Source organism: Mobula birostris, chromosome 3 (genome assembly GCF_030028105.1).
Source record: "Mobula birostris isolate sMobBir1 chromosome 3, sMobBir1.hap1, whole genome shotgun sequence".
Lineage (NCBI taxonomy): Eukaryota > Metazoa > Chordata > Chondrichthyes > Myliobatiformes > Myliobatidae > Mobula > Mobula birostris.
Window position 1 is genome coordinate 67,540,833 of NC_092372.1, and position 22,739 is coordinate 67,563,571.

The 22,739-nt window shown below is 41.2% G+C and overlaps 1 protein-coding gene across 11 annotated transcripts in view; it reads right to left on the bottom strand.

The window, feature by feature from the left end:
• The window catches only part of LOC140195095 (LIM and calponin homology domains-containing protein 1-like), a 384,102-nt gene that overhangs the window by 6,585 nt on the left and 354,778 nt on the right, over positions 1 to 22,739 (bottom strand). For all 11 annotated transcript variants that reach the window (XM_072252809.1, XM_072252808.1, XM_072252807.1 and 8 more), the window contains 7 exons: positions 19,493 to 19,585; positions 17,984 to 18,151; positions 12,235 to 12,458; positions 9,346 to 9,464; positions 8,530 to 8,695; positions 6,011 to 6,091; positions 5,660 to 5,768 (listed from right to left, as the gene is read on the bottom strand). In XM_072252809.1, coding sequence (XP_072108910.1) covers positions 5,660 to 5,768; positions 6,011 to 6,091; positions 8,530 to 8,695; positions 9,346 to 9,464; positions 12,235 to 12,458; positions 17,984 to 18,151; positions 19,493 to 19,585 — 960 coding nt within the window. The remainder of the gene's footprint in view (positions 1 to 5,659; positions 5,769 to 6,010; positions 6,092 to 8,529; positions 8,696 to 9,345; positions 9,465 to 12,234; positions 12,459 to 17,983; positions 18,152 to 19,492; positions 19,586 to 22,739) is intronic.

Here is a 22,739-nt window from a genome sequence, read left to right on the forward strand (position 1 = left end):
TATTTAATTGATGCACTTTCTTTGGGACCTTGCAATGGAAATGGATTTGATGATCCATCTTGGTATCAGTGCTGGTGGTAATGGAACTTTTAAATGTCACAAGTCAATCTGAGACCAATATCAAGTATAAATTATACAACTGTGGGGAGTCTGTACATTCATGGGTTCCGTGTGAGTTCATGGATTCCTTCCAGATGCTCTGGTTTACTCCCTCATCCCAAACACAAATGGATTGATAGGATAATTGGCCACTGCAAATTGCCCCTTTGTGTAGAAGAGTGGTAGAATGTATAGGGTTTGATGGAAATGGGGTTAACATAGGATTTATGTAAGTGGAGCCTAAAGGCCGGTGTAGTTTTGGGCTGAAGGACCTGTTACTGTGCTGTGTCATTTTATTTTTAAGTATTAACACAGGAAATAAAAGCAGTGGTAGACGATTTGGACGTCTGTGCCTGCTCTATCATTTGAGGAGATTATGGCATCACTTTCCTGCTCTAATCCAGACACTTCAATTCTCTTATATCTTAAAAATATCAACCTGTTGTGAATATACTCAGCAACTGAGCCTCCACTGCCACTTGGCACTGAACTCCCCAGCTAGCAGCCTCCTCTACTGACCATCAATCCTATCAGATGCTTCACAAGTTTCGTGCATTTCAGTAAAGTCACCTCTGATTATACTAAACATGAGAAAATACAGACCCAATCTATGCAATGTGCTCAAAAGGCAAAGCCTTGATCTCAGGAACCAATTTGCTGGACTGTTACTGCACTCCCTTTATGATAAGCACATCTTTCTTTAGACAGGGAGGCCAAGAATAAAGAAAATATTACAGACATCACCTCATCAGGGCACTAAATAATTGGAGTAATATATCTATCGCACTCAATTCCTCTTCCAAAAAAGATTAACGTACCGGTTTACCTTCTTAGTTGCTTGCTTTCAGTGATTAATGTACAAAGGCCCTCTGATGACTAGTACCTTTCAATCATCCGATTTAATAGACATTTCTTTCTACTGAAGTGGATGACGTCCCATTTCTCCACTTCTCAGCCGGCTTGCATTTAGCCTGTCAGCACCTCCCTGATATTTTCCTCAATCATCCTCAGAGTGTAAACAGTTATCCAGCTTTGTATCATCAGTAAACTTAGATATAGCCGACCAATTTGGATAAATCCTGATTATAACACATTCATCTAAGATGTGGCCAAATCAACCTGGCTGCGGTCAGCAGATCCGAAGGGACATCCTGGTTTTTGACTGTTCCCCGGCAATAATATCTGCAGATGTACAGACCCACGAGGATTCTGCGATGCCGGTGCACTTATTGCCCATTCCCCTACTGGACTCCATACAGAGTGCAAGGGCAGAGCCCCAGCCCACTGGGATTCCCCTGCAGAAGAGTGGGGAATGTGCTTCTCTATCCCATTCCAGTTAATCCTGCTTATATTTCTGATTTCATCATTTTTAAAACATTCATAATGCTTTTGAAAAGTCCCTTACGCATATTGCATAGTCCTGGTTTTCACAGGTGGCACATCTGCCTCTTGTCAAAGGCCATCAGGCCAACTTGGCGAATTACCTTACTAGTTCAAAGACTAAGGTCTTCCCATGCCTTCCTGTACCCCTCCTGGCTCAAATGGGTCTCGGGGCATCCAGTCCATGTAAGTGCAAGCAGCCAATAAGCAAAGTCCTGTGTCTGTAGGGTAATGTACTGGGTGGAAACATGTGCATAATTCACATCCACTGACATTAAGATGGGGTTCTCTTTAAGAGGCTGGTCTGACATGATGATTTAATGACAGGAAGTTTTTTCTCCCACGCCTTTTGTTCTGTGTGTTGGTTGACAATAAAGGAGTTGTTACTGTTTCCCTTAAACTTAAAATGCCTCTGTTGTGAAAACTTGCAAACTTACAAACGATGCTCTAGGATGACTCCAGAGTTATTCAACATGTCAGCCAATGCAGTCGCTTTGAAACTGCTGGAGTTCTAGGAGCAAAATGCCGTCGCTTGATTTGTACAAGCCGAGTCCTAATTTACGCTGTGAGAAATCTCTGAGGTATTACTACAATAGTAGTGTTGCTCAGCAGTTCCACGGGAGCAAGAGTGGTGAGTCTTCTTGAGCAGCCACCCGAACACGATAAATATCGAACACTGAGAGCTCACCTTTTATGGACTTCAGGACTGTCGGAGTCTTAGCATGCCAAACAATTGATCTCTTTGCTTGGCCTGGATGATGCTAGGCCTTCAGGGTTAATGGACCACACGCTGCTCCTCCTGCGAAATCGCCATCCTTATTTTATTTTTAAAGAACTCTTCATGCAGCAAATGCCTGATCAAGTTCATATAGCCCTCGCTAATGCGTCTGTGAAGCACTACAGGGAGCTTACTAAAATGGCTGATAGTGTACACTCATTCAGGCAGAGGCGCATAAATCATCCTCCTTTCCCTGCCTCAATTAGCCTGGTCAGCAGGGTCTCAAACACAAGCACGCTTGCAGCTGCGAAGCAGACAATGCCAGGTCTGTGCTTTTACCACCCTCGCTTTGGTACGAATGCTTGGAAGTGCCAACTGCCTTTCAGCATTGACAGTGCTAGCACATTGGGACAGAGATTTTTGAAAACCATGGGCCTTCAGGTGCCAGGTGTGTCTACTGTTCATTACGGACACTCTTTCAGGCAACGCTTCTTCTGTGACGTGGATGCTCAAGTGAGTGTGCTGTTAGCATCACCTATTGGTGAGAAGGCAGAGAGTGACAAAACCCCACTAGAGGCCACCAGCAGCAGCAAGATCCAGAATTATGGGACACAATGGGTAACGCTCTGCTTCAGCGGATGATGCTTCAGTAGCCCACTGGTCCATGCCCACACGCGTAGACTGGACCTAGAAAAGCTGGCTACCGCGAAGACTGTGTTTGCCAACATGGAAACGCTTGGCATTGTACGCACATTGAATAGCCCCTGGGCTTCGCCCCTCTACATGGTCTGTAAGGCCGATGGTGGTTGCCGCCCATGTGGCAATTACCGTACCAACAAAGTCACCACCTCCAATTGTTATCCAGTCCCACATACCCAAGACTCTTCAGCACGTTTCACTGTTAATTTAATTTTTTCTGAAGTTGACTTAGTTAGACCATCAGGTGTCTGTGTGCTTGGGGGACATTCCCAAAACAGCTGTGGTAACCCCATTTGGCCTCTTTGAGTTTCTGCATATGCCGTTTGGGCTGAGGAAGCACAGACTTTCCAGTGGCTGAGGGAATCTGAATTAAAAGACTTAGGTTTTCTTTTTCTTTACCTGGATGACATACTTGTTGCCAGTGCATCCAAATCCGAACACGTTTCTCATCTCTGCATACTTTTCAGGTGCTTAAATCAACACAGGTTGACTATTAATCCTACTAAATGCCAGTTTGGGTTGTCAACCATTGGTATTGTCAGCCACTGCATTGCTGCAGAAGGTATAAAACCACCCCCATCAAAAGTCTCCGCGATTGTGGATTCCCGCCACCTCAGACAACTAAGAAACTACAGGAGTTTTTAGGTATGGTGAATTTCTATCATCGTGAGCTGCTGCATTTATGCTTCCCCTGTGTAGTGCCCTTAAAGGCAATGCCTTTAACGACGTGCTTGACTGGTCAGTGGACAGAGTATTTGATGAAACTAAACGAGCTCTTTCCAACATGGTCCTACTGGCACACCCACTCCCCAACGCACCTTTTGAGATCTCTGACCGATGGCCTGACCATGTTAATGCGGAAGTGGTTGGTCCTCTTTCCCGCACCCACCGTGATTTCACACAGCTCCTTAACATGGTGGACCATACCACCAGGTGGCCAAAGGTCATCCCTCTAGCATTGACAACAGCCACAGACAAGGCTCGGGTGTTCATCAGCACCTAGGTTGCTTGGTTTGGCACCCCATCTTATATTTCCTCTGACTGTGGTCCCTTGTTCACATCAGACCTCTGGGCTGCCATGGCCCGGGACCTCAGTGTTAGGCTACATCGCACCACGGCGTACCACTCACAGTCCAAGGGCCTCTGCGAGTGGTTTCACCGCTCCATAAAAGCTGTTCTGTGGGCTTCCCTGATGGATGAGTGTGGCATGGGGCCCAGAACAGCTCCTAAAGAGGGCCTGCAGTCGTGTGTGGCTGAGTTGGTATACAGGCAGCCATTGCAAGTGCCAGGTGATTTTATTCCTGATGCCATGACTGGCTGGTCGGCCTCTCAACAGTGTTCCACCCTCCTCAGTTATCTGAATTCCTTTGTACCTATTGCTATCTCCCATCATCGCATACAGCATTCATTTTCGTCCCCCACGATGCACAATAACATCCCCTTAGCAACTCCCCCCCCATCTCCTTACGGTGGCCTAAACCTGAATGTATTTCCGTTGATCGCCTTAAAATGGCCCACCAAGATCTGGAGTCATGACATGACCACAAGTGTGTCAATACATATCTGGACGAGCCAGGGTCACCTGTTGTTACTCCACCCATGGAACATAGGGCCGAGCCGGGTGGCTCAAGCAAGCTCCAGACAGGCTGTTAATGCTGGTTTTGGTGAATTCTGGGGAGCCAGTGCTAGATAATGTAATGGGTGGAAACACGTGCATAATTCACTACCACCGACATTGAGTTGGGGTTCACTATAAGAGGCTGGTCTGAGGTGATGACTTAAGTCTTTATGTTATGTGCTTGGAGGACAATAAAGAAAATTATTAGTTTCTCTTAAACTTAAAATGCCCCTGCTGTTTTATTTACAAAATTCTACAGGTCTACCAAGGTTCAGCTCAATGTTATTCAACGTTGGCAATAAGAATTTTTTTAATGTCATAGATATATTGGCAGTAATTAATACTTACATTAATTAGAGGGTATTGATAAGGCCCAGTCCTTTGTGGCAAGTTTAATCATAGCTATCGCGCAAGCAGAGTAACATTGCACCCTTCAATGACTGAATAGTGAGGCAGACACACAGATGCTACTTTTGAGAATTTAGAGGTGGTAAGGTCTACCTTGGACATCTTTTACCACTGAATCCCACTCTAGCCTGAAACTGCTTCCAATACTTATTAACCTGTTTTGAATAATTCTATGCTTCGATAATCTTCATAACTACAGGTCTTCCTATGTTTATTAAACTTATAATATCTTAACTGAGATGTGTTATTTTAATGGGAGCTTGAACAGGTCTAAATACTAAATCCAGTTCACTATACACCTGTAATAACTTTTTTGCTGGGTTTCTGGCAGCAGGACTGTATGAGATCTTCAAGGTGATGACTTCAAAAATACAGTAAAAGTTACCAGTGCCAGCAGAATATAAGGGAGTTGAAAACATTTCACTTTCAACCAAAATAATTGCCACTAAAATACTAAATACCACCGAGTAATTTTCTGTATTGCCATCTCTTACTGATTTAGACACTAACCCTCACACTTACAAAGTTAACTGAATAGCACTGATTCCAACTTGTAACAAGTCAAGTTACTTTTAGTTTACCTTGCTGGAAATGTGGAAGGAGACTATGCAGAAGGAATATAACTGTTAGATTCCCTGATGCACTATGTTAGATTCCCTGAATGAACACATTCAACGGCCATCAACACGGACTGCTAGTCAAATGGCTCTTAAGAAAGTTTCTCAACATAGGCTTACCGTGAAACACTGAATGTGAAAATAAAGATGCAGCGTTTCAATGATCATGGCTGCACCTTTTCCCAGGGGAAGCCCACAAGTCGAGCACAACTTCTTCCCACTGACTGATCTACAACAAAGACAAATGTACAAAGATCAAGGCATATTCAGTCAGTGGAATGTTTTATTGTTGACGCTTTGCTAGAACAATACACACAGTGTAAGCATGTGCACCTCAACATAATGTATCAAGTTTAATCAAGCTGTAGTACTCTTATATCTATGTATAGGTATGTAATCTAGACTTCATGATTGCATTGCAGAGACACACTACCGTCTAACAGAGGCCACGGTCTATTGTATGGCACCTACCTGCTGGGAGACTGGAGCTGAGGAGATGAGTGTGGCTGAGGAAGCCATTGGCTTGATTGTAAATCTTCATGAGAGCCAGATCTAGCAAAACAAATATTAAAAGATGTTGAGAATGTCACTCTTAAAAACTATACTGTATTTCAACATCTAATGATTGCTTGCATGTCTAATCTGACTGCAGTATGTCACATAAGCAATGCAATTTATTACAATGTAAATGGTACCCAAGATCCATTAAGGAGTTTAAAGGGCACTTTTTCTTATCAACTGTTTAGGTTAGGATATACTGTAAGTAACAGAGCTCTCTTCTCACCCACAGATGGTGTCAGGCTGGTCAGTGTCAACCAAGGACCACTGATAGATTGATCTAAAAACAAATCTGACCCATAACCGGTGACTCTGAATGTGCATATGTGGTCACACAATGAAAAGTAGTCTAGCTGTTAGGCTAAGCTAGATGAACACACCCAGCACACAATTGCTGCCAGCATTCCTACCCTTCACTGTGTGAAGACTGAGAATATAAGGTACGCACTTCGGATGGGCTTCTTGATTTAGCTCTGCTAGCCTTGGGCAACAATCATATTAGTGCCCAACAAGAGCAGGGTGAGCTGCCTTAATGACCATCATCCAGTAGCACTCATATATACAGTGATGCAGTACTTTGAGAGGTTAGCTATGGTTAGAATCAGCTCCTGTCTCAGCAAGGACCTGGCCCCACTGCAGTTTGCCTATTGCCACAATAGACCTACAGCGGATATGATCTGACTTGCTTTTTATGTGGCCTGGGATCATCTTATGTCAGGCTGCTGTTTACTGACAACAGCTCAGTGTTTGATAAATTAATTCCTACAGGTTTGACCAAAAAGCTCCAAAACCTGGTCCTCTGTTCCTCCCTTTGCAACTGGATTCTTGACATCCTCACCTGAAGACCACAGCCTGCGTGGATCAGTAATAACATCTCTACCTTGCCAATAATCAGCACTGGCACGCCTCAGGGATGCGTGCTTAGCCCACTGCTCTATTCTCTCTACAACCATGATTGTGTGGCTAGGCACTGCTCAAATGCCATCTATAAATTTGCTCTCCATGGTACATCTGTAGAAATTTGGCATAACTTCAGAAGGTGATAAGGCGGCTTACAGAAATGAGATATATCAACCAGTTAAGTAGTGTCGCAGCAACAACCTTACAATCAGTGCCAATAAGACCAAAGAATTGATTGTGGACTTCAGTAAGGAGAAGGTGAGGGAACACACACACCTGTCCTCATCGAGGGATCAGAAGAGAAAAAAGTGAGAAATTTCAAGTTCCTGGGTGACAACATCTCTCAGGATCTATCCTGGGCCCAAAATATTGATGCAATTACAAAAAAAAAAGGCATGACAGCAGTTGTATTTCATTAGGAGTTTAGGGAGATTTGGTATGTCACCAAAGACACTCACAAATTTCTACAGATGTACCGTGGAGAGCATTCTAACTGGCTGCATCACCGTCTGGTGTGAGGGGGGCACTGCACAGGACCAGAAAAAACTGCAGAAAGTTGTAAGCTCAGTTAGCTCCAGCATGGGCACTAGCCTCCTCACTATCCAGGCCATTTTCAAGGAGCGACGTCTCAAAAAGGCTTATATACCTACTGTAACTCACAGCTTCTATTATTATGTATTGCAATGTACTGCTGCCACATAACAACAAACTTCACGGTATATGCCGGTGATATTAAACCTGATTCAGATTCCTTAAGGTACTAAATATATCCCTGCCTGAATACATACGTGGGCAGGGGAAGACAATGAGACTTGAAGGGCCAAAAGGGCCTACTCCATACTGTTTCTCTGAAACAAAAAATAAACATCTCTGAGGATCTATCCTGAGCCCAACATATTGATGCAATTGCAAAGAAGGCACAACAGTGGCTATATTTCACTAGGAGTTTGAGGAAATTTAGTATGTCACCAAAGACAATCACAAATTTCTACATGCATACCTTGGAGAGCATTCAAACTGACTGCATCACCAGCCGGTATGGAGGGGCCACTGCACAGGATCAGAAACAGCTGCAGAAAGTTGTAAACTTAGTCAGCTCCATCATGGGCACTGGCCTCTCCAGCATCCAGGACACTTTCGAAAGATGATGCCTCAAAAAGACAACATCCGTCATTTAAGAACCCCATCACCCAGGACATGCCCTGTTCTCATTGCTACCATCCAGGAGATGGTACAGTGGCCTGAAGACACACACTCAATGTTTCAAGGAACAGCTTCTTTCCCTCCTCCATCAGATTTCCGAATGGATAATGAACCCATAAACACTCTTTTCCCTCTCTTTTTCCACTAGTTATTTAATTTTATTGCAATTTATAGATTTTATTGCTATGTATTACCATGTACTGCTGCTGCAAAACAAAAAATTTCACGACATACGTCAGTGATATTAAATCAAATTCTGATATCTACTCCAATATAAAATACAAATCAGGAAAAGAGATTACTACAAGTACATCTATTGGATGACTAACCGCTTTTTTCTGTCCACTATATTCGACTGATGCGCCCAGCTTCTATCCAGAGACCCAGCTTTCATTTCACTTTGATCATCAGGTAGCTTGTTTCTTTGAAGCTCAAGAAACAGCGGAAGTTCTTGTGCATTCTGAGATCTGTCTGAAAAAACTGGGGAGCCTGCAGCTGACATGAACACAAAAAGCAAGTTTTATTATGTGATGAGAGAGATGCTTGAATTAGTCGGCTGTTAACGTTTCTATTCTGAAGAAACAAAAATAATAAATTTTAATTAAATGAAACAAAATTACATTATATTACTGCATTTATAAGCACAGCAGTTTCACTTAGATAATGACTCTCAGGACTAAGGATTCTTTTGCAGTACCTCAGCATTGTCATAAACTGAAATGTGGTGCTATCATGGATATACTGGAAATCAGAGGGCCAGGCAATTAAATCAGAAGATTTGGCAGTTCAAGCTTCACTGTGGTATGTCATGAAAATGCAGAAAATTATGCGCTGGTTCAACACATTCTGCTTTACTGTCAGTGTATGCTTAAGTGGCCTGAAAACAGTAAGTAAAGATTAGGAAATTATCCAAATCAGGGTTACATTTCACCCTTGCCATCCTTATAAAGTTCTCTTCATTATATCTTGGTTCAGTGAAGTAGTTTTTTAAAAGCATCTCGGGGCTGGTGACATCAGGAAATGGTTGGGCTTAAAGAGCTGAAGGCGAGCAGGTGATTGAAGAAGATAAATGGTCACATCCTTTAAGTCTGAAGATCTGGGGTCTTTAAATAGCAATTGGAAAAACATGGAGGTAGATGCCATACCTTGAGCTGACAATTGCTGATAATTTGTGAGGTGTGTTTGACTGTGTGCCTGAATCTGTCCCTCATCGGCATTTTCTTCATCTGTTTGGAAGACATGAGGTTCAGACTGGAAGTTCATCCTATTGGTAAAAAAGTCAAAACTCAGTGAATATTATTTTATATTACAACAACATAAGCTTTTCTTCCATAGCTTTAGGTTGTTGAGTAAGATGCAGCATTATGGAATGTAACCAGGAGAAGGTCTTATCCTTGCCAGTTTTCAAAGAGCAAAATTTTCAACCTCGGTTTGAAAAGAGGAATTAATGGTATGATTCTTGGCCTGAAAGAGATGGGAGATAAATCCATGTTGCTCTTTCATTCCTCCTGGTGGCAAGCTCAAGAGGAGCATGAGAGACTCTGAGCATAACTGTTTGATTGATCAGAACCAACTTCTGGTATTCAAATATAATACCATGTCATGTGTTTAGTGCATCAAGCTTATACCTCTAATTTCTAACTAAGACCTTTGAAATAATGAAAATATTTAATAGATCAGTTCCAAAGTATATTTTTAAACATATCAAGCATTCTTGCAACATACAACTCCCAAGACAAAATGCACTGATGAAATGCAAGATACTCTTTCCTTTCTCATAGAGAATATCAATTCCCTTGGCACAAATGGATTTTAAAAATGCATTTAAAAGTGTGAACCAAGATTACTAACCATTAGCATGCCGCAAGATTACTAACCATTAGCATGCCTCAACTATATACAATTGATTGAAAAAAGCTGAGATTTAAACTACCAGTAGTTCCATCCAACCACATCCTTTCAGACATCTCCATATAATACTGTCATTACACTGCATAGTGTGGATAGTTCTTTATGCTAAATAGTTTGTCCAGATGTCCATCCACCATAATGAAGATGAAAAATTGAACTGACAAAAATTAAATAGTAATAATTAGTTGCACTTTTATATGCAATATGCATGCATGCATACACATGTGCACACAAAAATCAGAAAGAATTATACCATGAAAACCAATCCATATTGGCTCAACATGCTTGTATAGCTTCATCAGGGTTTAATTTCCTGCTGCCGAATAGAGATTAGCATGCTCACATAAAATCTCTTCGCTATGCTAGTTTTTGTTTAAAGGGCATTAACTTGTTAGATTAAAAAATACTTTAAAATCTATGTACCTATGGTCTCAGGGACTATATTCCACCACAGGTTAAATCACAGGCTGTTTATCCAGAGTAGAAAGCTGCTGGGGGTATGGAATTCATTTTTTTCTTGGAGTATGAACAGTGAAGCCATACTGATGTACAGTATGGGGCAAATATTTTACAATAGGCTGTATACATTGTTTGATATACTAGATACACGTTTTAACATCTATCAATTCATTAACAGATGTAACTAGCATCATTCAGTATTGTATACAGGAGATTTTGAGAACTAGGCCAACAAACAATAATAATGATAGTTACAAAATCAATATAAGCACATAAGCATATAAGATGAAGCCACACTCAGGTTGGAGGAACAACACCTTATATTCCGTCTGGGTAGCCTCCAACCTGATGGCATGAACATCGACTTCTCTAACTTCCGCTAGTGCCCCACCTCCCCCTCATACCCCATCTGTTATTTATTTTTATACACACATTCTTTCTCTCACTCTCCTTTTTCTCCCTCTGTTCCTCTGAATATACCCCTTGCCCATCCTCTGGGTTCTCCCGGCCCCCTTGTCTTTCTTCCCGGACCTCCTGTCCCATGATCCTCACATATGCCCTTTGCCAATCACCTGTCCAGCTCTTGGCTCCAACCCTCCCCCTCCTGTCTTCTCCTATCATTTTGGATCTCCCCCTCCCCCTCCCACTTTCAAATCTCTTACTAACTTTTCCTTTAGTTAGTCCTGATGAAGGGTCTCGGCCTGAAACGTCGACTGCACCTCTTTCCACAGATGCTGCCTGGCCTGCTGCGTTCACCAGCAACTTTGATGTGGGTTGCTTGAATTTCCAGCATCTGCAGAATTCCTGTTATAAGCACATTTGAGTTTTGTCCAGAAGAGAACCTGTGAACACCGATCAGTACTGGCAAAGTATTAACCTTCAAAAGACCCCATTAAGTCTCAATTATTTGGCAGAAAGAAAGTGTTGTAGTAAAGTGCCCTCTGATCATTGTATCAAGCATGTGATGTTGCTTCTCTCCTTCCCAGCCTAGAAGTGACACAGCAAACACCTTGCTACTGTTGTGCAGTCCCAACCCAAGTTCTTCAGCGTCACCAACCTCCCTACCTGGGAACACCACCCACCTTTTGCCAATCTTACTCTCTGATTACCAACCTCAATCACTGTCCCCTCACCAATCTCTAGCATCTTCATCCCTACCCCTTTTATCTGTCGATTGGTCTTGACACCACCGAACATTCCTTTCCACTTCATGCATCCAGGCTGCCCACTGTACCCTGAACTTTAATCTCCACTGATATACCATCCCCAGCTTCTGATTTACCCCTTTTTCTTCAAGGCTCTTCGACAAAAGAAAGTACTTGAATTTGCAAGATCCTTTCAGTTGGAAAAACTAATGAATGTCTCTGCTCTTTGCTAACTGATAGATCAATGCATGTTTACAATTGCTGACTGGTCTCCTGGCAGTAGTCCTTAACATTTTATTTTGGATTGTGTCCAAAAGACTCTTGAGATGTCAAAGAAGGAAATGACTAAGAAGTAAACACTTAACCTACTAGCATGTAGCACACCAATGATTGAAGCTATCAAAATTATTAAATGTTATGAAACTGTCTGTATCAGTATTAACAGGAAAAAGTTATACTGTAATTATTGCTCAGATCCACAGATATTACAGGTTATAAACTTATTTCATTCATACATACCCTATTTCTTTAGATTCCAGTTGTTTCATGTCCTGCCAGTGCAATTTCTCCAATATATTTGTCCCAGGTTTATCATAATTTTCCTCATGTCCATTCCCATTCTCTGAGCTCAGTACTTCTGCTTGCTCCTGTGTTGATCTCTGTGTTGTTTCCTTATGGCTTTGGTGTTCTTTAGCCAGTATTCCTCCCTCTTCACCTTTTTGACAATTGTCAATTTCCACCATCTGTCGATTGAAGACAAATTGAGATACAGTATATATTAATATTTTTGATAACTTATGTTTTTACACCATATCAAAGTTCCAAAGTTCAAAGTAAAATTTATTGTCAGAGTACATTCATGTCACCACATATAACCCTGAGATTCTTTTTCTGCAGACATACTTAGCAAATCTATAGAACAGTAACTGTAAACCTATACATTCTACCTGATACCGACAGTGAGAAGCGCATGACCTGGATGGTGAGGATCTTTGGTGATGGATGCTGCCTTTCTACGGCAACATTTCACGTAGATGTGCTCACTGGTTGGGAGGGTTTTATCCATGATATACTGGGCTGAATTCACTACCTTTTGTAGGATTTTTTGCTCAAAGGCCCATACCAGGCCTTATGCAGTCAAAAAGCAGAGGCATAGAGAAACATAGAAAACCTACAGCAAATGTTACGTACCCCGTAACTGGGTTGCCAAACCAGCAGAAATGGACCACTCAGTTGGAGTCCGGATTACTGGAACTAAGAGAGTTTTATTAAAGAAATAAGCAACACAGTACTCTAATCAAAAGGATAATAAATACAACAGTTCAGCAATGATAAACACACATGTACACAGAACTAGGATAATAGGACCAATCAAGCTCTATCGTCGTCTAGGGGTAAGTGACCAGTTTCAAAGTGACAGAGTTCAGTTTAGTTCAGTTCACAGTAATTGCCGTCGCCGTAGGAGAGAGAGAGAGAGAGCGAATGAATATTCAAATCGGATTCCAAACAGACCTTCGATATTCCTCGCAGTCAGCTTTCAGGCGAGCCCTTTGTAATGTCTTCTGAGGTCACCGACTGTGACCCCTCTGTTTCAGATACGATCGTTCTTCCGCGGTGAACCCAGCACCCAGGCAAGGGTGGACACACACCAGGTTCCCGCCGATCGTACCTTTCCACCTTGTGCGTCTATGGCTTGGTCCCGCGATCAGCCCTCCAAAACTCCCACCGACTTGTGGGAGGCGCACCACTTCCAGGGTCTCGTTACCTCGTGGTGTCGTGTGTGTCCTGCCTTAGCGAACCTGTCCCTTTTTATCCCCCTGCTAGGGTATCGCCTGTCCATCACACTTCAAACAGTTCAGGGTTCAAACGGAGCCGATCTTGACTATACCCAGACCGGTGTCTCCTTCCGTTAAACTCTCTCGTCTCTTCATTAACATTTCCAAATGCTGTTCCATTGTCTTATTTATCTCTCTTTCTCCTGAAGACAGGTGGCAGATCAACTGTTGATCCCACTGGTGCCAGCACAGGACAGTTAACATCTTAATCTATGTGTACTTTTTGTAACCCTCTTTCGTCACACCCCTCACCTTTAAGGATTTTTACTGGGGTAAAAATTACAAACATGAATACATTATTAGATACACACAAATATACATCTTCATCAGCTATTTGGCTAATACAGAGAATTTTAAGTTGTCAACACCTTGACAGACAGTCAGCAATCACATTTTCCATTCCTTTTATATGTGTAATTTTTAATAATCCCCTAAACCAGGCTCCAACTTAGCAACTTCATAATGGCCGAAAACACTGATGAATTGCGATCAGTGTAATCTCTCATTGGGTTTCATCCCGGACCACGATAACAAGGGTCATCCCATCCCGACTTAGTTTTCTCTCGCTAGGGCTTAGGAGTGGGAGGGGTAGTAACCGCAGAGTTATTGCAAAACTTCCTACAGTACCCCACCATCTCCAACAGCCTTCTGAGGGCCCTCTTGTCTGTCGGGGTTGGGATGTCAGAGATAGCCCGCACCTTAGCTTGCATCGCTGCCAGCTGCCCGTGTTACCACAATTCCCAGATAAGTGACCTTCGTGTGGCCGAACTCATTTTTTTCAAGGTTCACTATCAAGCTGGCTTCAGACAGCCGTATTACATCGCCAATATACACTTCTGTGTTCGTTAGCCCTTTCGTCACTGAATTACTCATTCTATAGGGATGTTGCTCACTAGGCTAACCTAGCATGACAAACACCACCCAACGTCTCAGTTCTTTGCATCGCCTCGGGACAATCAAACACACGTGTGCGAGCCGTTTAATTAGCTCCCCTAAAGGGTCGCTTTGTTCAGGGATTAAGGGAGAGACCTTAACAGCAGAGCTGGCCAAAACAATAGCCTTCTCCCATCTGGTCGATACCATACTCATCTTTTCAAGATGGTTTTTTTTCTTATCAGGGGGACCCTAGCTTCATTGATTTCCGCGCTAACACCAGCTAGGTTCATTAGCATATCAAAAGCCTGTGACTGTCTCAGTTCGCGTCTGCCATAATCAATAACATCCTTCCTCCTGTGCAGCCAGTAAACCTCTTCCATGATTCCGCCGACTGTTTCCTTCAGCACCTCAAAATGTCCACCGAGGGGTACCTTGTGGGCCAGGTTAAAAATCTCATCCCCAGAGATTTTTGGCACCATCCTCCATTCCTCATCTGCGGTACTTGGTCTCCCTTCCTTCCTTAGCACCTCCCCCTTCACACCATAGCCTACTGGCTCTCTTCCTAACTCTGTTTCACAGCGAGCTGTTTCCTCGTCTCGCTCCTGTGCCTGTATAATCAGATTACTGAAATATAATTGACAAATTCTGCTGTGTATATGATCAATGACTTGTACTTCCACAGAGGGCTCCATTGTCTTATTTATCTCTCTTTCTCCTGAAGACAGATGGCAGATCAACTGTTGATCCCACTGGTGCCAGCACAGGACAGTTAACATCTTAATCTATGTGTACTTTTTGTAACCCTCTTTCGTCACACAAAATACAGGCCCTTTAGCCCACAAAGCTGTGCCGAACATGTCCTTACCTTAGAAATTACCTCGGGTTACCCATAGCCCTCTATTTTTTTAAGCTCCATGTAGCTGTCCAGGAGTCTCTTAAAAGACCCTACCATATCTACCTCCACCACTGTCACTGGCAGCCCATTCCAAGCACCCACCACTCTCTGTGTGAAAACTTACCCCTGACATCTCCTCTGTACCTACTTCCAAGCACCTTAAAACTGTGCCCTCTCGTGCCAGCCATATTAGCCCTGGGAAAAAGCCTCTGACTATCCACACAATCAATGCCTCTCATCGTCTTATATACCTTTTGATACTTTCTGAAAAAATGACCATTTTGCACCACTGGAAGACTTAAACTCTCACCCTTATTAAAAAACCAAAAAAACTGAACTATGAAGCAGAAAATACTACAAATTATGAGCAGCTCAGCTGCCACCAGTGGAAGAACAGAGAAATTAATCCATCAGAACTTTCTTCTGCCTTCATCAGAATCCTACTGAATAAAACTGTACACTCAAACTCTCTGCAAATACATCATTTGTGATGAACCACTGAAGTATGCACAGAAGCACTGCTAAAAGACCTAACCATCCACCAGTGAGTTACTGCAATTCTGGGAGAAATCATATTTGCATATATTAGTGGGGTTTCTGGTGACTAAGCAGATCCTTGTGGCCATTTTAGGTTTCATTATAACTGATTAAAACAGCAAACACAGAACAGGATCAACTACATGATGACAAAATCATACATCATCAGTCATATCACAACTGCTTCCCCTCAGGGTATATTTTTTCTCATTGACATGATAAATAGAGTGGGATGATTTCCAGAGTTTGCACTTTAGCAAGTTGATGCATACATTTAAAATGTGCTGCTAATGCACAATCTCATTTGGCAATGTGGCAGATTAAAGTTCAAAGTTCAAAGTAAATTTTATTATCAAAATACCTATATGTCACCACATACAACCCTGAGATTCATTTTCTTGTGGGCATATTCAATAAATCTATCAAATAATAACCATAACAGAATCATTGAAAGACTGCCTATGGCGTTCAACCACAGTGCAGATAACAACAAACTGTGCAAATACAAAAAGAAGAAATAATAATAATGAATAAACAAGCAATAAGATGGTAGGGCTATGGAGAGCTATGGTCGCATTAGGGTCAATGGGAGTAGGCAGTTTAAATTTCTCAGCACAGACTAGATGGGCTGAAGGGCATGTCTCTGTGCTGTACTTTTCTATGACTCTATGACTGTAAATAATGAGAACATGAGATGAAGAGTCCTTGAAAGCGAGTCCATTAGTTGTGGGAACATTTCAATGATGGGGCAAGTGAAGTTGAGTGAAGTTATCCCTTTTGGTTCCAGGACCTGATGGTTGAGGGGTAGTAACCGTTCCTGAACCTGGTGGTGTGAGTCTTGAGGCTCTTGTACATTATTTCTGATGGCAGCTGTGAGAAGACAGCACATCCTTGTTGGCAGGGGTCCTTAATGATGGATGCTGCTTCCCTGAGACATATTTTCATGTAGGTGTGCTCAATGATGGGGAGTGCTTTACCCAAGACGGAATGGACTGTATCCGCTACTTTTTGTAGGATTTTCCTTTCAAGGGCATTGGTGTTTCCATACCAGGCTGTGATGCAGCCAGTCAATATACTCTACACTGCACAGTTATAGAGGTTTGTCAAAGTTTTAGATGTCAAGCCAAATTGTTGCAAACTCTTAAAGAAGTAGAGGCCTTGCCGTGCTTTCTTCATAATTGCGCTTACATGCTGGGCCCAGGACAGGTCCTCCGAAATAAGAACATATAATGATTTAAAGTTGCTGACCCACTCCACCTCTGATCCTCCAATGAGGACTGGCTCATGGACCTCTGGCTTCCTTCTTCTGAAGTCAGTAATCAGTTCGTCAGTCTTGCTGACAGTGAGCAAGAGGTTGTTGTTACGACACGTCGCAGACAGATTTTCAGTCTCCCTCCTGTAGGCTGATATGTCACCACCTTTGATTCAGCCTACGACTACCATGTCATCAGCAAACTTGAATAGGTCATTGGAGCTGTGCTTTGCCATGTAGTCATAAGGGTAAAGCCATTAGAGCAAGGGGCTAAGCCTTGTGGTGCACGTGTCCTGGTGGAGATTGCGGAGGAGATGTTGTTGCCAATTCGAACTGACTGGGGTCTGCAAATAAGCAAATTCAGCATCTAAATGCACAAGGAGGTATTGAGGGCAAGGTCATGGAGCTTTTGAGGGAATGACAGTATTGAATGCTGGGCTGTAGTCAATAAAGTGCATCCTGATGTACACATGTTTACTGTCCAGATGTTCCAGGGTTGAGTGAAGAGCCAATGAGATGACATCTGTCATGGACCTGTTGCTCCGGAAGGCAAATTGGAGTGCTCCTAAGTCACTTCTCATGCAGGAATTGTATTTTGGAACTGCCATATCCTGGAAAACACTATAGGATGTAAAACAAATCATTCCCCCTGCCCCTGCAGTTAAAAGTTTTAAAATACAAGTTAAAAGTTTTCATAATTTGGCTTTATAAGATTAAGAGCAAATATCACCCAATGTAAACAAATATTTTGCACATATCCCAAATCATGTAGTTAGGTGACCCCAATGGATAGGGAACCTTTTCTGCTGACAGAAGCATTGTAATGATATTTAGAATTATATGTATATAATTTAAATATTCTTACAGACTTACATTTTGCTTCGGTGAGTCACTCTGCTTGATCCCCACATCTGTGACTTCAGTGGACTTAGAATTCCTAATTTCCTCTGTTTTTGAGATGGAGAGCCACTCAGAGGGAAGGTGGACAGGCAGTGATCGTGGAGTCAGCGGAGTTACAGTTTCTTGAATAATTTTACGCTCCTGTACATAATTGGAGATGAGTGAAGCACAGTTGCTCAGATTTCTAGCTAAGGAATTTAATGTTCTCCCAACAACTCAAAATGGTTTTCAGTTCAGACAATAAATGCAAAGGTTTTCTTTTAAAATAATAATTACAGAAGTACATTCTGTAATGTTTATGTACTATTAGATTTAGTTTGTAGCTGTGTTGCATTGGTAAATAAATTGTCTATTACATTACAGACAAAACAGTACTATGATTTTTATTTCTTCAATCTATCAACTGGATCCTGAAAACAATGCAAGGAAGCCTATTTTTACCTTTTGTGTGAAGGTATTATTGATACTGGGGATTTGTTTGCAAGCACCAGCTATTTTACACTACTTGCTTAAAATGTCAGTTGTCATGTCCTGATTTTAAATGTCAGGATTATTTGCCCACCTTCAAAGTACCTATGATGTGAATCCTCTTGAACTCATGTTCCTACAGAGGGCCCTGTAGAATTATGGAGAACAGGCATCTTGATGTTGCTTTCATTGTTCTTTCTACACCAGTAGGATAGTCTTCTGATGATAATTACACCAGTAGGATGGTCTTCTGATGATAATTACTCCAGTAGGATGGTCTCCTGATGATAATTATACCAGTAGGATGGTTTCCTGATGATAATTACACCAGTAGGATAGTCTCCTGATGACAACTATATCAGAAGGGTAGTTTTCCTGATCGTAGTTATATCAGTAGGATAGTTTCCTGATGATAACTATACCAGCAGGAAGGTTTTCTTGATGATAATTACACCAGTAGGATAGTTTCCTGATGATAACTATAGCAGCAAAATGGTTTCCTGGTGATAATTATATCAGTAGGATAGTTTTGCTGATGATAATTACACCAGCAGTATAGCTTTCCTGATGACAAGTATATCAGTAGGATAATTTCCTGATGATAACTACACCAACAGGATAGTTTTCCTGATAATAATTATATCAGTAGGATAGTTTCCTGATGATAACTACACAGCAGGATGGTTTTCCTGATGATAATTACTCCAGGAGAATAGTTTCCTGATGACAATTATACCAGCAGGATAGTTTTCTGATGATAATTATATCTGTAAGATAATTTCCTGATGATAATTATATCAGTAGCATAATTTCCTGATGATAATATCAATAGGTTAATTTCCTGATGATACTGCCCACTCACATGCCATCATTGAGTTCAGTCTGTCCTAATAACAAAACATTTGAACCTCTTGCTTTGTGTTGCAACATTTGCCCTCTGTGGAAGTACAAGTCATTGATCATATACACAGCAGAATTTGTCAATTATATTTCCGTAATCTGATTTTCTCTTACCTCTTCATGATATCTACGTTCTTCTTCCTCGACCTCCCTTTGTGCCTTTTCCCATTCCTGACGTAGTTTTTCATGCTCCCTTCTGTACCTTTCCTGTCATTGAAAGAAACATGTGTCATGTTACCAGACTAGCAAGGAAGGGGTTAGCAATATTTCTCTCCTTTTAAAGGCTCATGCTTTTGTCTCTTTTGGTAAAAATTAATTATTATTCTCTTTACTGCTTGAAATTAAACTAATCTAAATCTTATTAGTGTATTATCATCCCAGTAACTATATAATGCACTTCAGTGCAATCCCAGTTGGACACAATGCTAAATTTATTAAAATATCATTAGCTTAAATGAGAGGATTTTATTGCTACCACCAAACTTCAACTACATTACAGATAAAATATACTTACAAGCTCAAGTATAGTCCAGCCTAAAATAAGCTGAATGCCCACAAAATACTCTAGATCAACATTCACAGTTGTAAATGAAATGTCAATAAATATCACAACAAATGTTAACAGCCCCATGTAAAAAATCTTATTTTTACATTTAGTCATAATGCATTTAAATTTACACTTGTAGTTACACATATATCAGGAATTTAGATCAACTGGTAATGATCGTGCCATTCTCATCAAACCACATGCATATCTTAAAATCAATATGGATAGAGCTTCGTGACCACAATCAGGATTATTGATTTGGTAAGTTGAAGTCCTAAATACATAGCTATTAGTATTCTGCTCAAGAATGGTTTGAGAGAAATTATGCAGTGAAGTTTATTTGAATCTTCTCCTGGTGAACATTGATATCTATGCAGATGTCTGGTCGCGATTTCCCTACAGTTATAATGGGGAATTATCTCTATGAAAAGACAAAGAGAGAAACTCATATTTAACACTTGGAATGCTAACCTTATACTGAAAATACTGTCAATGTCACAGATTCAATATGGAGACTTTATATTTGTTGGACTCCTTCACTTGATAATGCAGTTTAACTCACATAACTTTACAGCAGACAAGTGCTTGGATACGAACATGAGTCATGCTGTAACATATCTAATGCAGCTTTTAACCTCTATGAGTAGCTAGAGTTAATTGAAATAAAAAAAAACCATATTCAGGGATCCAGACTGCCTGATTGCTGTTTTATTCCATGGCTCGCACTGTTAGAGAAAGATAGACTTGAAGTATGCTAATATCCTTTATACACAAGAATTCATTGGAAGCAGCAGCTCAATGTGATAAAAGCAGAGATTGTATCGATGGAGAGGGATGGAAAGTTAGCATAGTTTGCAAGCAACAAATCAGGATTAGTTTCTTCTTCCAAATTGTCTCAGACCTCCTAAAGTGAATAACTGTTTTTCCTGTTGCATGATCTGGTCAATATTCATAAGCAAACCTAAGTCAGGGAGCACTGTAATCAAGTCTATAATTGTCTTCACACATTGATCAGATTCTTTACAGTAAGTACAAACTTTGCTTACCTCGTCCACCTCCCAGGGTGTTTATGATAACTGCAATAACTCATCACATCAGCTAAAATTGTGCTGTGATTTGTTCCATACCTACATTTCAACACAATTCTGACCTTTATGAGTGGCTAGATTTGATTGTATATCCAGGACACAATACCTCTGGATCGGAACTGTACTATTGGCAAACGTCAGATTCAAGGTGACAGATCAGCGATCTTAGCAGGAGGCTCTTGTTCTATTTGTCCAAACTCCATTTTTAGGCATTCATACTTTTTGTAAATTTTAAACACTATTTTCTCATCTCTTAGTCCTTCTTTCAGTGATCCTACACCAGAGAAGAACTTACACATTGAACATTTTTAAACGCCATTTCTTTACACATTGAGATAATATTCTCATTACTATTCCAACAGAGTCAACTGTTAACTACTTCAGAGCCAATGCCTCTCCAAAACATACACAGACTGGCCACTTTATTAGGTATACCTGTACACCTGCTCATTCATGCAAATATCTAATCAGCCAATTGTGTGGCAGCAACTCAATGCATAAAAGCATGCAGATATGATCGAGTGGTTCAGTTGCTGTTCAGGACAGACATCAGAATTGGGAAGAAATGTGACCTAAGTGACTCTGACCATGGGATGATTGATGGTGCCAGACGGGGTGGTTTGAGTATTTCAGAAACTGCATGATCTGCTAGGATTTTCATGCACAGCCGTGTCTAGAGTTCACAGAGAACGGTGCATGAAACAAAGAAAAAAATCCAGTGAGCGGCGGTTCTGTGGGTGAAAATGCCTTTTTAATGAGAGAGGTCAGAGGAGAATGGGCAGACTGAATCAAGCTGACAGGATGGCAACAGTAAAATAACCACAGGTTACAATATTGGTGTGCAGAAGATCATCTCTGAACGTGCAACATGTTACACCTTGAAGCGGATAGGCTACAGCAGCAGAAGACCACAATGGGTTCTACTCCTGTACATAAAAAAGTAGCAACTAAGTGTCATTGTGAATTCAGGCTGCCGTGAGACATTTTGGGGTTTATATATTCAGGTGGAAAATCAAGCACAATGATAATTTTAAGTAACCAACCTCAGGGAATTCACAGCTAAGACCAGTATATTAAATCCATCTCAATCTGCCGTGAGAAGGTGACGATAGATAGATTCTTTATTAATCCCAATGGAAATGATTGTGTATCAGAGTAGCATTACAAGTGCTCAGATATACAAATATTAGAAGAAAAGTAAGAAAGAATAAAAAATAATTTACCTCAAACAGTCTAACAGGAGGAGGTCATCACTTCCCTGGCTATAGGTTGACTCATTATGGAGCCTAATGGCCCAGAGTAAGAATGGCGTCATATAGTGCTCTTTGGAGCAGTGCAGTTATCTGTGTCTATTACTAAAAGTGCTCCTCTGTTCAGCCAAGGTGGCATGCAGAGGGTAAGAAATGTTGTCCAGAATTGCCAATGGGCACGTTCTTGAACCAGTGAAAATTTACATTGTATTTTTGATATTTCAATCGAACTAGATGTTGGTCCTGGTTAATTCAAAGGGCAATTAAGGGATAACTTGCCAATTTCATTTATATTAAGCTTATACAATGATCAATGGATATTTGTAAACAACTATGTGCAAGTATGGATGCATACAGATCAAATATGATTAGAATTATATAATTATCTTCGACCAGTTCAAACAAACAGTTAAACAAATTAAATGTGTTAGTATAGGAAAATTGCTTCCTTTTTGAGATATTGCTCCTTTTTCCCA